This window comes from Erinaceus europaeus, chromosome 12 (assembly GCF_950295315.1).
Source record: "Erinaceus europaeus chromosome 12, mEriEur2.1, whole genome shotgun sequence".
NCBI classification, from domain to species: Eukaryota; Metazoa; Chordata; class Mammalia; order Eulipotyphla; family Erinaceidae; genus Erinaceus; species Erinaceus europaeus.
This window is the reverse complement of record NC_080173.1, coordinates 88,618,654-88,634,170: the sequence shown is the minus strand read 5'-3', so window position 1 is coordinate 88,634,170 and position 15,517 is coordinate 88,618,654. Positions and strand designations below refer to the sequence as shown.

Genomic DNA, 15,517 nt, shown 5'->3' with positions numbered 1-15,517 from the left:
ATTCATGTGTATCAATTCTCTAGATCTCACGTGAGTGAAGCCATCCAGTAGTTGCCTTTCATCTTTTTACTTATTGTTCTAAGCACAATCACATCCAGTTCCATTCACTTTGTTCCAAAGGACACGTTATTATTATTTTAAAAAACATTTAATTTATTATTATTATTTTTTAATATTTATTTTATTTATTCCCTTTTGTTGCCCTTGTTGTTTTTATTGTTGTAGTTATTATTGTTGTTGTCATTGTTGGATAGGACAGAGAGAAATGGAGAGAGGGAGGGGAAGACAGAGGAGGAGAGAAAGATAGACACCTGCAGACCTGCTTCACCGCCTGTGAAGCGACTCCCCTGCAGGTGGGGAGCCGGGGTTCGAACCGGGATCCTTATGCCGCTCCTTGTGCTTTGCGCCACCTGCGCTTAACCCGCTGCCCTACAGCCCGACTCCCAATTTTTTATTATTTTTAAATATTTATTTATTCCCTTTTGTTGCCCTTGTTGTTTTATTGTTGTAGAGATTGTTGTTGTTGTTCTTGATGTCGCCATTGTTGGATAGGACAGAGAGAAATGGAGAGAGGAGGGGAAGACAGAGGGGGGAGAGAAAGACAGACACCTGCAGGCCTGCTTCACTGCCTGTGAAGCGACTCCCCTGCAGGTGGGGAGCTGGGGGCTCGAACCGGGATCCTTCCGCTGGTTCTTGCACTCTGTGCCACCTGCGCTTAACCCGCTGCGCTACCGCCCAACTCCCACTCATTATTATTTTTTTACTGCAGAGTACTATTTCATTGAATATTTATATATATATCCCATAACTTCTTTATCTAGTCTTCTGTCAATGGGTATTTAGGTTGCTTCCTCTCTTTGGCTGTTGTGAATAATGCAGCTATGAACGTAGGAGTGAAAATGGCCCTTTGAATTGTTTGTATGTCCTTTGGATAAATCAGGCATTCAGTTTTAAGCAATGAAGTAGGGACTCCCTTGCTTATCCTGGGCAAGAGTTCATTCCACTCAGTCCCCTTGCTAACCTGCTTTGGTTATATCCCCTCTTTTTTAAATTTTTATTTATAAAAAGGAAACACTGACAAAAACCATTGGATAAGAGGAATACAATTTCACACAGTTCCCAGCACCAGAACTCCATATCCCATCCCCTCCCTTGATAGCTTTCCTATTCTTTATCCCTCTGGGAGTATGGACCCAGGATCATTATGGGGTGTAGAAGGTGGGTGGTCTGGCTTCTGAAATTGCTTCCCCGCTGAACATGGGTATTGGCAGGTCAATCCATACACCCAGCCTGTCTCTCTCTTTCCATAGTGGGGTAGGGATCTGGGGAGGTGGGGATCCAGGACACATTGGTAGGGTTGTCTGCCTAGGGAGATCCAGTCGGCATCATGGTAGCATATAGAACCTGGTGGATGAAAAAAGAGTTAACATATAAAGCCAAATTGTTGACTAATCATGAACGTAAAGGCTGGAATATTGCAGATAAAGATTTGAGATCCCCGTTTTAGAGAAAGCTAGTAGGTCTATTTTAAGTATATTCCATAGGGCCCATGACTATACTAGTTTTTTCCTGAGCCTGACACCTGATAGGCTGGTGGACCCAAGTTATTGTCTGGGGAGATGACATCATGGCTGAAAAGGGTTAGAAAGCTGGATCAGGGACAAGAGTAGTTCCCAAATATGGGAAAGGTGTACAAATATTGTTGACTGTAGACCCCATTGATTTTATCTGGGCCTCATATTCAGCTTAGGAGCCTGTGTAACCTCTGCATCCCTGTAGATCTGAGCTCACATTCTGTGGTCATGAGTAGGAACGTTCCAAGCTGTCCCAGTTTCAGGACCCATCTTCCTCAGGTCATAGATAGAACCTCCCTTTGGAGGATGGAACATTCTCTACTGTTGTTGATCCACATTGAGGACAAGGTCCTATGGGGGCCCACAAAGGGGTCTATTGTGTTGTTCCTGATGGAGATGACCTGTGACAATGGAGAGAGGGATCTATTCGAGGTGTAGGCCCATCATGTCTGTATGGAACTCTCAGGACTCCCCGACTAGGTTACCCCCTTGTTAATCTGCTCTGCCACCAAGCATTTAAGGATTCTTCAGCTAATGCTTGTACCACCTTCATTCATTAAACTCTGAAGAGTTGCCCAATTCCAATCCCGTATATTGTTCACGTGTCTTCTGATTGATTCCTTTAGGAAAAAACTGGCCCAGAGGCTCCAGGAAGCAGAGGAAAGCACAGAGGCAGTGAGTTCCAAGTGCGCTTCCTTGGAGAAAACCAAGCAGAGGCTCCAGGGAGAAGTAGATGATCTGATGCTGGACTTGGAGCGGGCCAATGCAGCCTGTGCCAGCCTGGACAAGAAGCAGAGGAACTTCGATAAGGTGCTTCTCCGAGTGTTGTTTCCCAGCATGGAGATGAAAGGGACAGTCTAAGATGTTCTCATGTCTAAGTGTGTGAGACACACCACACACACACACACACACACACACACACACACACACACACACACACACACACACATCCTAACTCTCAGGGCATCATGTTCAGGGCGTGGGGGAAGGAATTTTGTATAATCAAAATTTCAAAGCATTTCAAAGCAATCATCAGGGGTGTGTGAAGTATCTCTTTACTTTTGTGAGGGTCCCTCCAAAGGGAATTCTGTTTTAGGTACTGCTACTTTAGATTACTTTGTAGTCAAAATGTCCTTTAGAATATAAAGTCACCTACTGGAAACCAGAGTTTTGAACTCCTAATTTTTTTTTTCCTTTGAGATTATCGCTGGGGCTTGGTGCCGAAACTAAGAATCCACAGCCATTTTTTTTTTTTTCCACTTTATTGGATAGGACCGAGAGAAATTGAGAAAGGAAGGGGAGATATAGACAGAGGGAGAAAGAAAGAGATATAGATAGAGAGAGAAACACAGAAAACTCTGGTTTCCCTGTAGGTGACTTTATATTGTAAAGGACATTTGATGACAAAGCATCCCCCTTGCAGGAGGGAGCCGGGCGCTTGCACCTGGATCCTTATGCCGGTCCTTGTGCTTAGTACTATGTGTGCTTGACCAGCTGCACCTGAACTCCTAATCTAGAATGGGACCCACCTTCTTTCTTTGATCTCGAAGGAGAGAAGGGCAAACCTGGGTATCATTGATGACCCCTATCTCCCCACCCCCAACCCCGGTCATTGCTGCTTCTCACATGACACTTCGTCATCATCTCCCAGGTCCTTGCAGAGTGGAAACAAAACCTGGACGAGAGTCAGGCTGAGTTGGAAGCTGCTCAGAAAGAGTCCAGATCGCTCAGTACTGAAATCTTCAAGATGCGCAATGCCTATGAGGAGGTCATGGAGCAACTGGAGACGCTGAAGCGGGAGAATAAAAATCTTCAAGGTGAGATCTCTCTCCCTGCCACCCCCACCCCACCCCTAGGGCTATATAACATCCTCAGCCACCCTTTCCACGTTTGGATGCAGCCACATCCTGGCCCTTCCTTCCCACTACCCTGCAAAGTCATCATATCTATCATGGGGCTGGGTGGTGGTGCACTGGTTGAGCGCACATGCTATAGCACACAAGGAACTGAGTTTGAGCCCCCAGTCCCCACCTGCAAGGGGAACGCTTTGTTGAGTGGTGAAGCAGTGCAGCAGGTGTCTCTCTATCTCTCTCCCTCTTGATCACCCCCTTTCACTCTCAATTTCTGGCTGTCTTTATCCAAAACAAGTAAAGATAATAAAATTTTAAAAAATATTTATTTATTCCCTTTTGTTGCCCTTGTTGTTTTATTGTTGTAGTTATTATTTTTGTCATTGTTGTTGGATAGGACAGAGAGAAGTGGAGAGAGGAGGGGAAGACAAAGGGGGGGAGAGAAAGATAGACACCTGCAGACCTGCTTCACTGCCTGTGAAGCAACTCCCCTGCAGGTGGGGAGCTGGGGGCTCGAACCGGGATCCTTAAGCCGGTCCCTGTGCTATGAGCCATGTGCTCTTAACCTGCTGTGCTACCACCCGAGTCCCAATAAAAATATTTTAAGAAAAACTATTATCTTTATGTATTTATTGAATAGAAACAACCAGAAACTCAGAGGTAAGGGAGTGATAGAAAGGGAAAGAGACAGAGAGGCACTGTAGCACTGTTAACCCAGGTCCTGTTAGCAGAAGACATAATGGCTTGCCAGCATCCCTGTGTTCTTAGAGAATGTGTCTCTCCAAGGATTCTTTCTCTACATGCTTGTGTAACATTGAGCAGGTCACTAAATCCCCCTGGACGTCAACTTCTGTCATAAAAATCAGACCAAACTCACCCTCTTCCTAAGCTCCATCAGGCATCAGAAAACTACCATTCTATGCACTCTCCCCCCCCCCCACACACACACAGGAACAGTTTCCTTCTTTAGTTCTCTCTAGGGGTCTTCAAGCATTTGAGTCATTTCAGTGTTAACCCAGTGTTCCTGTGGCTCCTCTTTCTGCATAGTTCAGGTGAGGCAATACACCTGTGGTTTGCCAACAACTCACTCAAAGGACTTTACCGTATTCTCGCCTATGTAAATGTCACAAATGAATTACCAGTCCTTCAACTGTCTGGCAAATGTCTATGCTGTCAACTCAAGCCTATTCAAACAGCCTAATTCGAGCCTGTCCTTTACAGAAGAGATTTCTGACTTAACTGAACAGATTGCAGAAACTGGCAAGAATCTTCAGGAAGTGGAAAAGACCAAGAAGCAGGTGGAGCAAGAGAAGTCAGATCTTCAGGCTGCCCTAGAAGAGGTGGAGGCAAGTGTCCAGAAGGTCACATGCAGTGCAGTGGTGGTGGAAGGAGGTGGCGGTCCACACCCTGGGGGCAGGGGTGCTCCTTCCTGCTGGGAGACAAGCAAAGTTTCCATAGGAATGAAAATCCACTTCCAGGGAAGCAGCTGTAATTACTGTTTCATCTCCTGATATCCACCATGTTTCCCCTATTTGAAAAGAAATTCATTTTTATCTCCTCAATGTCTTCCTCTCAGGAAGCAAGAAATCAGTCATCAAATATCCTGAGAGTTGGTGCTGAGTCTGTCAGATTTAAGAGTTGGTGCTGAGTCCGTCACATTTAAGAGAGTCACATATGATCATCTTTGGCTACTGGGAATATTTTCTAAATATTTTTGTTTATTTATTATTATTGGCTAAAGACCAAGAGAAATTGAAAGGGGTTGGGGAAGATAGAGAGGGAGAGAGACAAAGAGACACCTGCAGCTCTGCTTCGCCATTTGTGAAGCTTTCCTCTGCATATGGGGACCAGGGACTTGAACCTGGGCCTTTGTGCACTGTAGTGTGAGCACTTAACCAGGTGCACCACTGCCTGACCCCACTGGGAATTTTGTATAATCAAAATTTCAAAGCATTTCAAAGCTATCATCAGTAATGATCAATGCAGGACAGAGGACTGAGCTTTTTTTAAAAAAAAATTATTGATTTATTGATAGAGACAGACAGACAGAGAGACAGAGAGATGCCTGCAGCCCTGCTGCAGCACTCACAAAGCTTTCCTCCTGCAGGTGGAGATCAGGGGATTGAATCCAGGTCCTTGAGCATTGTAACACCATCACCCAGCCCCAAGGACTAAGCTTTTTTTCTAGGAAAATATCCCTATTGCAAAATAATGAAAAAAGCAATCACCCTATCATTGTAGAAGCTAGTTGGCTCCTGACTTATAGTCACTATCAAATAAGAAGAGAATTTTTTACTAAAGAAGATCCTATGTCCCCTTTAAGTATCAAAAATTTATTGACAACAGATACAGTTTTAATTCAAGTTCATAGTGGTAGGAATGTTGTGTTTGACCTCTTTGAGAAAAATGGGGATAAGAAAATTCATTTGATCATATGAACATGAAAAGAACCATTCAAGAGAGTGGAACTCCTAATCCTTCATTTTATATTTTTAATGTATTTAATTTATTATTATTACTGTTATTGTTATTGTTATTATTATTATTATTTTGCCTCCAGGGTTATCACTGGGGCTCAGTGCCTACACTGTGAATCCACTGCTAGATAGGACAGAGAGTAAGTGAGAGAGGAGGGGCCAGATATAGAGGGAAAGAGAAAGATAGACACCTACAGACGTGCTTCTCTGCTTGTGAAGTGTCCTTCTTACAGGTGGAGAGCAGGGGACTCGAACTGGGACTCCTGAGCAGATGCTTGTGCTTCATACTAAAGGCACTGAACCCAATGTGCCACCGCCCACCCCACCCCCTTCTTTTTAAAAGGAAGCTTTTTAAAAAAAAATTTCTTTATTGGGGAATTAATGTTCTACATTCGACAGTAAATACAATAGTTTGTACATGCATAACATTTCCAAGTTTTCCATATAACAATACAACCCCCACTAGGTCCTTTGTCATCCTTCTTGGACCTGTATTCTCCTCCTCCACCCACCCCAGAGTCTTTTACTTTGGTGCAATACACCAATTCAAGTTCAGGTTCTACTTGTGCTTGCTCTTCTGACCTTGTTTTTCAACTTCTGCCTGAGAGTGAGATCATCCCATATTTATCCTTCTGTTTCTGACTTATTTCACTTAACATGAATTTTTCAAGGTCCATCCAAGATCAGCTGGAAACGGTGAAGTCACCATTTTTTATAGCTGAGTAGTATTCCATTGTATATATATACCACAACTTGCTCATCTGTTGTTGGATGAACACCTGGGTTGCTTAAAAGGAAGTTATTATTATTATTATTATTATTATTATTATTATTATTATTATTATTATTTGCCAGAGCATTGCTCAGCTCTGGCTTATGGTGGTGCAGGGGACTGAACCTGGGACTTTGGAGCCTCAGACATGAGAGTCTCTTTGCATAACCATTATGCTATCTACCCCTGCCCCCACCCTCCCTCTTTAATTTTTTTAAATTTTCATTTCCCCCTCAGGGTTCCCTAGAGCATGAAGAGAGCAAAATTCTGCGTGTCCAGCTAGAGTTAAGCCAGGTAAAATCTGAGCTAGATCACAAAGTCACTGAAAAGGATGAGGAAATTGAGCAGCTGAAAAGAAACAGCCAGAGAGCAGCGGAGGCCACCCAGAGCGCGCTGGACGCTGAGATCAGGAGCCGCAACGACGCCCTGAGGTTAAAGAAGAAGATGGAAGGAGACCTCAATGAGATGGAGATCCAACTGGGCCATACCAACCGCCAGGTGGCCGAGACTCAGAAGCACTTGCGCACAGTCCAAGGGCAGCTCAAGGTGAGCACAATGCCCCCCTCTGGGACCTGGCTGCAGGGGAGGCACCCCACCTGCCTTGGGGCGTGGCCTCACTCGTGGCTTCCCCTAAAGGACACCCAGCTGCACCTGGATGACACCCTGAGGAACAATGAGGACCTCAAGGAGCAGCTGGCCATCCTGGAGCGCAGGAACGGCCTCTTGCTGGAAGAGCTGGAGGAGATGAAGGCGGCCTTGGAGCAGACAGAGCGGACGCGCAGGCTGTCAGAGCAGGAGCTGCTGGATGCCAGTGACAGGGTGGAGCTTCTGCACTCCCAGGTGTGTCCAGTCCCACTCAGGCTTCACCCTGGGCCAGGCAGGCCCCACATAGTGAAAAGACGCACGTGCTGTGCATTCACTTCAAACGAGTGGTCAAGAACCTGGTTCATTAAGCTTAGTTCTTAGAATGATTCTGACAGGAGGTGAGCGGATTTTGTATCTCCAGATAAAAAGCCCTACACATTATGGGGAAATAAGAGCAAGAAAGGATGAGGGACTGGGGGAGGCTTCACGGAGGGGGAAAAAAAAGCATTCAAGTCACCATCTCAGGAAGTTAAGATTACCTTTTGGAATGATTATTTTAATTTTCACAGAAGAGTGGTTAATTTCTTGTGATAGGAAAATAGAAAATGAAAACAAACAGAAAGAAAAATATCAAGCATATGGTTAGCACTTAGAGGGCTTTTATTCTAGACCCTTACCTGTGTTCATAAATATTGATTTTTTTTTTGTAAAAATGTGATCAGTCTCTTTGAAACTTGTTATTTTCATTTAACAATGTGTCATGAACGTATTTCTGTATATTTAGTCTTCTGTGATATAGTATTTATTTATTTATTTATTTGAGGGATAGGAAGAGAAAGAACCAGACATCACTCAAGTACATGCTAGAGTCCAACATTTTAAAAAAATATTTATTTCTTTATTCTATTTTGCTGCCCTTGTTTTATTGTAGTTATTCTTATTGTCATTGTTGTTGGATAGGACAGAGAGAAATGGAGAGAGGAGGGGAAGACAGAGAGTGGGAGAGAAAGATAGGCACCTGCAGACCTGCTTCACTGCCTATGAAGCAACTCCCTTGAAGGTGGGGACCTGGGGGCTCAAACTGGGATCCTTAGGCTGAGAGTCCAATATTTTATCCACTGTGCCACTACCTGGACCACCTATAATATAGTCTTTTGTAGCAAAAAATGAGTTTCTTATTAATTGCATACTATGGTACTTTTATTTAATCACTCCTCTGTGCTTGAATACTTTAGATTGTCCCTAATAAATTTTCTTTACTATGAGAAGTGTTGCTTCACAACTAAGTCTTTGAAGATATCAATTATTATTGTTTTGAATATTTCTACCATTAAATAAATTTCTAGCAATAAACTTTCATGATCAGAACAGTAAAGACATTTGTAATATACTATAAATTAATCTTTCATAAGGCTGTCCCCAATTTATGTGAAAGCTCTTTTCTATAATTTATCAAAGACCCTACCAATTATATTTTAATACTCCCTGATTTTTATTGTGAAGTCTACACAATAAACAACATCTAATTGGGGCATATAGAATTATTTTATATTTTAGATGGTGGTGTCTATCAATCATTCCAATGGTTTTATGTGTCTGAATGCAAACTATGCTCCTGACAACACATTTTTTTTTCTTGTAGAACATAATTCTGATCAATACCAAGAAAAAATTGGAAGCGGACATAGCCCACTGCCAAGTGGAGGTGGAGGACTCTGTCCAGGAGTCCAGAAATGCAGAGGAGAAGGCCAAGAAAGCCATTACAGATGTGAGCTTCACATTTTATTTTCAGAGAAGATGTTTGGAGCTAAGACAGGGGCTTCTGTGACAAAACATGCCTAGAAGGTTTTGTTTCCTTCTGGCTTACAGTAGTGATTTTCTGGGGGAAATGCGGTGAGGTAGGGCCTCAGCAGAAGCAAATGAGAGGAAAAGCTATAAAAAGAAATCTTAAAAAACAAATCCTATGGCACTTTTATTTAATCACTCCTGTGTGCTTGAATAGATCATTCCTCATAAATTTTTTTTTTACTATGAGAAATATTGTTTCACAACTAAGTCTTTGCAGATATCAATTATTATTATTATTTAAAAGAAAAAACCCTAAAACAGTGGTAACTGAGGGTGGAGTAAGAGGGAGTCATGACCCACACTACTAAACTCAGCAACTTTTTCTATATTCTCTGGGGGTGGGATGGACAGATGACATACTGATAGTCCTTGTGAACTTAACCAGGCAGCCATGATGGCTGAGGAGCTGAAGAAGGAGCAGGACACCAGTGCCCACCTGGAGCGGATGAAGAAGAACCTGGAGCAGACAGTGAAGGACCTGCAGCTCCGTCTGGACGAGGCCGAGCAGCTGGCCCTGAAGGGCGGGAAGAAGCAGATCCAGAAACTGGAGCACCGGGTATAGTGGCTTGAGGATACTTCTGCTCTCCAGATGATCCCAGTTCAGCCTCCTCAGTCAGAATGGACCACAGTCCAGACATTGAGGTTGTGAGAAAGTGACCATTGACAGAGTCGACTGCAAACTTAGTTTGAGGATTGCACAGTTCAAAATTCAACAGGTCTGAATTTGAAGGTCCACTTAAACATGCTTTTCTGTTTGGTTCCTCATATGCAGAATCAGAAAAATCAATGCTGTCACCTGTATCCTCAAAGTTGACTACAAGTTATACTGAGTTGTTTTTTTTTTATTTTATTCTTGGTAGAAGGGCAGCAATACTCTTAACCTGGTCATTGCTCAAGAATGAAAAACTCTCAGAGAGCCGTAGTTATGACCTATTTCTCTACATTGACCCCAGGCTGTGCATACCTCAGTAACTGTTGTGTGGTGGCATTTAAAAATATTCACATCCCCCCTTTTTTTTTATAGATTCTTATCTAAGTGGATGGGGGGGTAATACACACTAGGATCATAAAATTGTGTATTTCAGTTTAATTTACTTTTTTGGATACGTTCCGTTTTTGATACACAGTGGTCCAGCCTATATAAAAGTGGCAGTCTCCCTTCATCTCCCACTCCTGGGTCTCTTTCTCTTCCCAGACTTCCTTGTCACTTAGCTCAATCTGCAGTTCTGCCGTATTTCTCACTCTCTCCCCAAATGGAGTGTCTTCTGCGTTAATCCACCAGATGAGTCCAAAACCCACCAGCCTGTCTGCTTCTGCTTGATCTGGAAGCATGTTTCGTAGCTGACTTCTTTGCTGATTGTTCTCCTTTCTTTTTCATACCCCTTGCCTTCTCCCTTTTGGCCGGAGATAACACTTTGCATTTGCTTTGTCAATGGCTTCCATCAGCAGGTGCCATCTGGAGCAGGATGACAGCTATGTAGAGGAAGTTGTTAGAATGTCTCCTGTCCTCCTCCCCCTACCTCCAAAGAAGAAATGAAGGAAGCAAAGAAAGAAAACAACTTCTCCCAGCAGGAAAACCCCTAAATTCAGTTATTCTTTATACAAGCCTCCAAAGATGTGGTCATCAACACTTGTAGACTTTAAATGTGAAAGCAGTTTCTTGACTAAAACAAAAAACTACAGCTCCATAGATATTGAAGAAACAAAAGTGAATACCAAGGAAGTTAGAACTTCTCCCACCCACCCCCAAATTCTTTAAATTTATCTTTTAAATTATTCCCAGACCTCTTCCATTAAAATGAACTTAGAAGTCTATTCTTCTCATGAATCCTCCCTCTTCTTCTTCTTCTTCTAGCGTTTGCCCTTCTTCCGTAGCCAGTCAACAGCGTCAGGTTGAAAGCTGTCAGGAGCTGCTTGTTGCTGGCTTTGAAAGTGACTGGGATCCATGTGGATTCAGTCAGCTAGGAAGGATCGTCAGTTTCCCCAATGAGTGGGTACTCACGGGATGCACCACGAGAAGGTCGATCCAATGCATCCCAGTCCTCCCTCTAAGGAGGAATCAGTCACATCCCATGCCATCCTCTTTAATTCTGTGATTCCTAGGTTGGTAGGAAACTCCCAGCATCCCAGACAGGGGTTGACTCACAGGGTCAACCCAGAACTCTACAAAAACAGCAAGCTAACACTGAGCACTACCACCAACACTCATGAGCTCTGCATAGCTGTATCCCTGGGAATGTTCTCTGGGCTTCTCTCAGGTTTATTGGGACTAGAATAACAGGGCAACTGGTGGGTGCCTTGCATGTAGGAGAGGTGGGAGAGAGAGAGATGAGGGTGTGTGTGTTTGGGGGGTCCCTGCAGAATGAGAAAGTATTTCCAGGAAAACAAATGCGCTGTAAAATTTGTTGAGGATAGCTTCCCAGGGCTCCTGGGGTGATGGGTAGCAGCCAGGGTTAACCTGTTCCTCTGGTTGGTTTCTAGCTAATTTAGTGAGTCTGTAAGCCCAGAATCACACCTGCCTGTGGAGGTTAGGGTTCTCAGTGACTGCACTGCTGGAATCTTAGCTCTCTCTAGACTGTGAGGTCCAGGTCATAATTAATGCCCTACGTCCTTGGTGGTTTCTTGTCCTTTCCCAGCAAGTTTTTGCCATAAAGACAAGCAGCTAAGAAGGGCTGGGTGGTGGTGCACTTGATTGAGTACACATTACAATGCACAACTATCCAGGTTCAAGCTCCGCATCCCCACCTGCAAGGGGAAAGCTTCATGAGTGGTGAAGCAGAGTTGCGCCTCTCTCTCTTTCTCTCTCTCCCTCTCCTTCTCCCCTCCCTTTCCCTCTTGATTTCTGGCTGTCTATATCCAATAAATAAAGATAATTAAAAAAAAAGACAAGCAGCTATGAAGTTCACAATTTTGTTGTAGTAGTATTAATAATACATGTGTATATTTTGTGTATTCTTATCTAATTTTGTCTCCATGTTTAAGACATGAAAGGTAAAATTATAATGTCCATCCTAAGTATGCAGCTGGACCTGGAGCTGTTTGTACCGTGACCCCTAATGCCTCACTGGGGCAGCAGATCAGTGCAGGATTCGAGATGTCTAACCTTTTTGAAGCTACATAGCCTTGGAGGAAGGGGTACCTGTTATAAAAATCTGTGTGCAGTGGGGCTATCTCTGTCCAAAGGGCCATCTGGATCTAATTTACACAAAGTACCACATGGACTAGTGTTGGCCTCGTGAATAAAATGTGGAAGCCTGAGAGGAGAGACACTACTGCAAAACAGAACTCAAGGATCTTGAGTTTACCCTAAAATGATTGACACATGAATCTAGGAGGCAAGCCTGGGAAATCTCACTGAATCGTCTTCTCTGCATCACACACCCAGGTGCGAGAGCTAGAAAACGAGCTGGATGCTGAGCAGAAGAAGGGTGCTGAGGCTCTGAAGGGGGCCCACAAATACGAACGCAAGGTCAAGGAAATGACTTATCAGGTAGGCGTCTCGGACACATTCGCGTGTACTGCCCTCAGAAGCAGGGATGAGCTGGGGAGGGCACTGATGTGGACCCTCTATTTTCAGGCTGAAGAGGACCGCAAGAATATCCTCAGACTCCAGGACCTGGTGGAAAAGCTGCAGGCCAAAGTGAAGTCTTACAAGAGGCAGGCTGAGGAGGCTGTGAGTATGGAAGGTCTCCAGGGGCAGCCTGGGCTCACTGGCCAGAGGGTTGGGGGGGGTGAGTCCTGGCCTTGAGACAGAGTGCTGTCCTATCTCACTGAATCCACATGGCTACCACCCGAGTTTTATTTGCAGGCCACTCATGGCTGCCCCTTCTGTGCCTGTTGGCTCACCTCACGCTCCATCCTTTGCTGCTGCCTCAGCCCATTTCACTTCATTGTACTTCATCTTCACTCATTCCACCCACTCCGAAGCATTCTAGCCCTGCCAGCCTGGCTTTACACACTTCCTCACTGCTTGCAGCCCCACCTCCTCACACTGCCTGTCCTTTGTCCTGACCTGAGGGAGCTAAGCCTTATTCACACCACCCCCTTGCCCCAGGCTCCCTCAACCTGGACCCCACCACCTCCATCATCGCTTCTGAGGCTCTCCTAACTCCCACCACACCAGCCCTCCTTTCCCATCAGTCCTGGATCAAATAAGCAAAACCAACTAGGGAATAGAATGGGTTGAAACCAGTATTTCCCAAAATATCTTCTAAGGGGACGTGGTGGCTCTATTATAGAAAATAAATAGTCTGGGGCCAGATAGTGGTGCATCTAGTTAAGCACACACATCACAGTGTGCAAGGACCCAGGTTCAAGCCCCTGGTCCCCATCTGCAGGGGAAAGCTTCACAAGTGGTGAAGCAGGGCTGCAAGTGTCTCTCTGTCTCTTTCCCTCTCTACCTCCATTCCTCTCAATTTCTCAGTCTCTATCCACTAACAAATAAATAAATAAACATATTTTTAAAAAGATAGATAAAATAAATAGTTCAAGGGTGAAGGGGATTAGCCTACGACTCATGTGCTAGTGTTCCCAGGTTTGATTCCTGGTACAACATATGTCAGAACTCATTAGTGTTCTGGATTTTCTCTTTCATAAAACAAACAGGTAGGGCTGGGGTGTTTTTTCATAAAGGTTATGCAGAATGACTCAGCCTGAGGCCCTAAAGGCCCTAGGTTCAATCCCCAGCACCATCATAAGCCAGTGATGAGTGGTGCTCTGGTCTTTCTCCCTGTATTTTTCTCAGTAAAATAAGTAAAAAAATTTTTTAAAATAACAATAATAAAAGTTGATACATTGTGGGAGAAGCTATATTGAACTAGTTGCGTTAAAAGATTTCACCAGATCTTGTAGATAATATCATTCAAAGTGGTGTGGGTGGGTGGGGAAGCATTCTAGAAGATAGCATTTCCCATTCTCAGTGGACCTGGAAATCCTTTTATGATACCCAGAGCATTCCACAGATCATGCCTTCCAAGGAACAAAATTAGGAAAAGAGGGTGGTGGCGGTGGTGGCAATGGTGTGTATGTGTGTGTGTGTGTGGGGGGGGAACCCTGCCTTAGTTAAACAGCTCAGTATATGGCTTTGCTCCCTGCTCTTTTTGTTTCTTGTCCTGATCTTGTCAATCACAGGGGAGGAGAAGGGGAGATTGATAGCTGCAATGTTAGTATAGTGGCAGCAGGACTGGCCAGGCTGGAGCATATCCAGGGAGCCAAGTTCACTGGGAGCCCCTGGGTCACCCTCAGAAAGACCCAGGCAGTGAAGGGGTGGGAAGGTCTTTGCTGCCTCCAGGTCCCTTGGGAGGACTCTGGACTTGGGTTTCCTCTAGTGGGAGAGTTCCATAGAGGAGGGTGTGGAGGACAGGAGGGAGCACTGAGTGATCTGGGCAGGACCTGGAGAGTCCCACTTGCTTTCCCCCTCAACCTGGCTGAGTGCTCATTTCTCAGTTGCTCAGGGGCCTTCAGGGACTGGGAGACTCATAGGCAGAGTAGGGTGACTCTTCAGCCATTACCCCCTTTCCAATCAGGAGGAGCAGGCCAATACACAGCTGTCCAGGTGCCGGAGGGTCCAGCATGAGCTGGAGGAGGCAGAAGAGAGGGCGGACATTGCTGAGTCCCAGGTCAACAAGCTGCGGGCCAAGAGTCGAGATGCTGGGGGCCAGGTGAGTGCAGACATAGGCTTGGCTTCTTCCCTAGAAATCCCAAGACCAGTGAGGCACCCAGGCTGAACTCAGAGGGAGTCCAATAGCACCTGTTTTCTTTACTGGTCATGCACTGTCAGAGGCTAGTATTTTAGCCAAGATTCTTAACAGTTCAGAGTCCCTGAGAGAATAAGCAGTGAGGGCTGAAGGGACAAACACCTTATCACCCTTGACTTTCCTCCCTGTTGCAAAAGGAGTTCCCCCAGGAAGCCCTGGTTTTCAGGGACTTGTTCATCCCCAGGGCCTGGAATGGTTTGTTTTCATGATAGCAAAGGGAGAAAGCACCATGCCTTTTTTCTAGGCTCCACAGTTCAAGCTCTCCAGCTGCTCTGTGTGAAGCTGGTCCTTGGCTTCACCTTTGATTTGACTCACTTCCTGTGTCCTGTATGTTTGTTTTGTTTCCTCCCACAGAAGATGGAAGAGTGAGGCCCTCCTGATGCCTGTTGCCATGGAGCACCTCCAGAGAGCAGAGGCGACTTATTGCGAGAAATCCATTCTCCTGAGAAATAAAAGTGTTCAGATCCCTGGTTCTGCTGTGTTCGTTGGGGTGGTTTACCCAATTCCTTGGACGGGTTTTACATTCTTGCCTGATCTACTTTGGTTTTTGTTGTTGTTTGTTTTAATAGTTTATTTATTTATTTGGGTAGAGACAGAGAGAAATTGAGAAGGAAGTGGAGAGATAGGGAGAGAGACAGAGAGACACCTGCAGCCC

General features: G+C 44.8%; 1 protein-coding gene across 1 annotated transcript in view; it reads left to right on the top strand.

The window, feature by feature from the left end:
* LOC103113957 (myosin-13) overlaps positions 1-15,314 on the top strand; it is a 59,008-nt gene extending 43,694 nt beyond the window's left edge. The window contains exons 29-39 of the mRNA XM_060204430.1: positions 2,201-2,384; positions 3,226-3,391; positions 4,646-4,770; positions 6,911-7,219; positions 7,310-7,513; positions 8,901-9,026; positions 9,492-9,662; positions 12,492-12,596; positions 12,684-12,779; positions 14,632-14,766; positions 15,217-15,314. Coding sequence (XP_060060413.1) covers positions 2,201-2,384; positions 3,226-3,391; positions 4,646-4,770; positions 6,911-7,219; positions 7,310-7,513; positions 8,901-9,026; positions 9,492-9,662; positions 12,492-12,596; positions 12,684-12,779; positions 14,632-14,766; positions 15,217-15,231 — 1,636 coding nt within the window. The 3' untranslated portion in view covers positions 15,232-15,314. The remainder of the gene's footprint in view (positions 1-2,200; positions 2,385-3,225; positions 3,392-4,645; positions 4,771-6,910; positions 7,220-7,309; positions 7,514-8,900; positions 9,027-9,491; positions 9,663-12,491; positions 12,597-12,683; positions 12,780-14,631; positions 14,767-15,216) is intronic.
* The last annotated feature ends 203 nt before the right edge of the window (positions 15,315-15,517 follow it).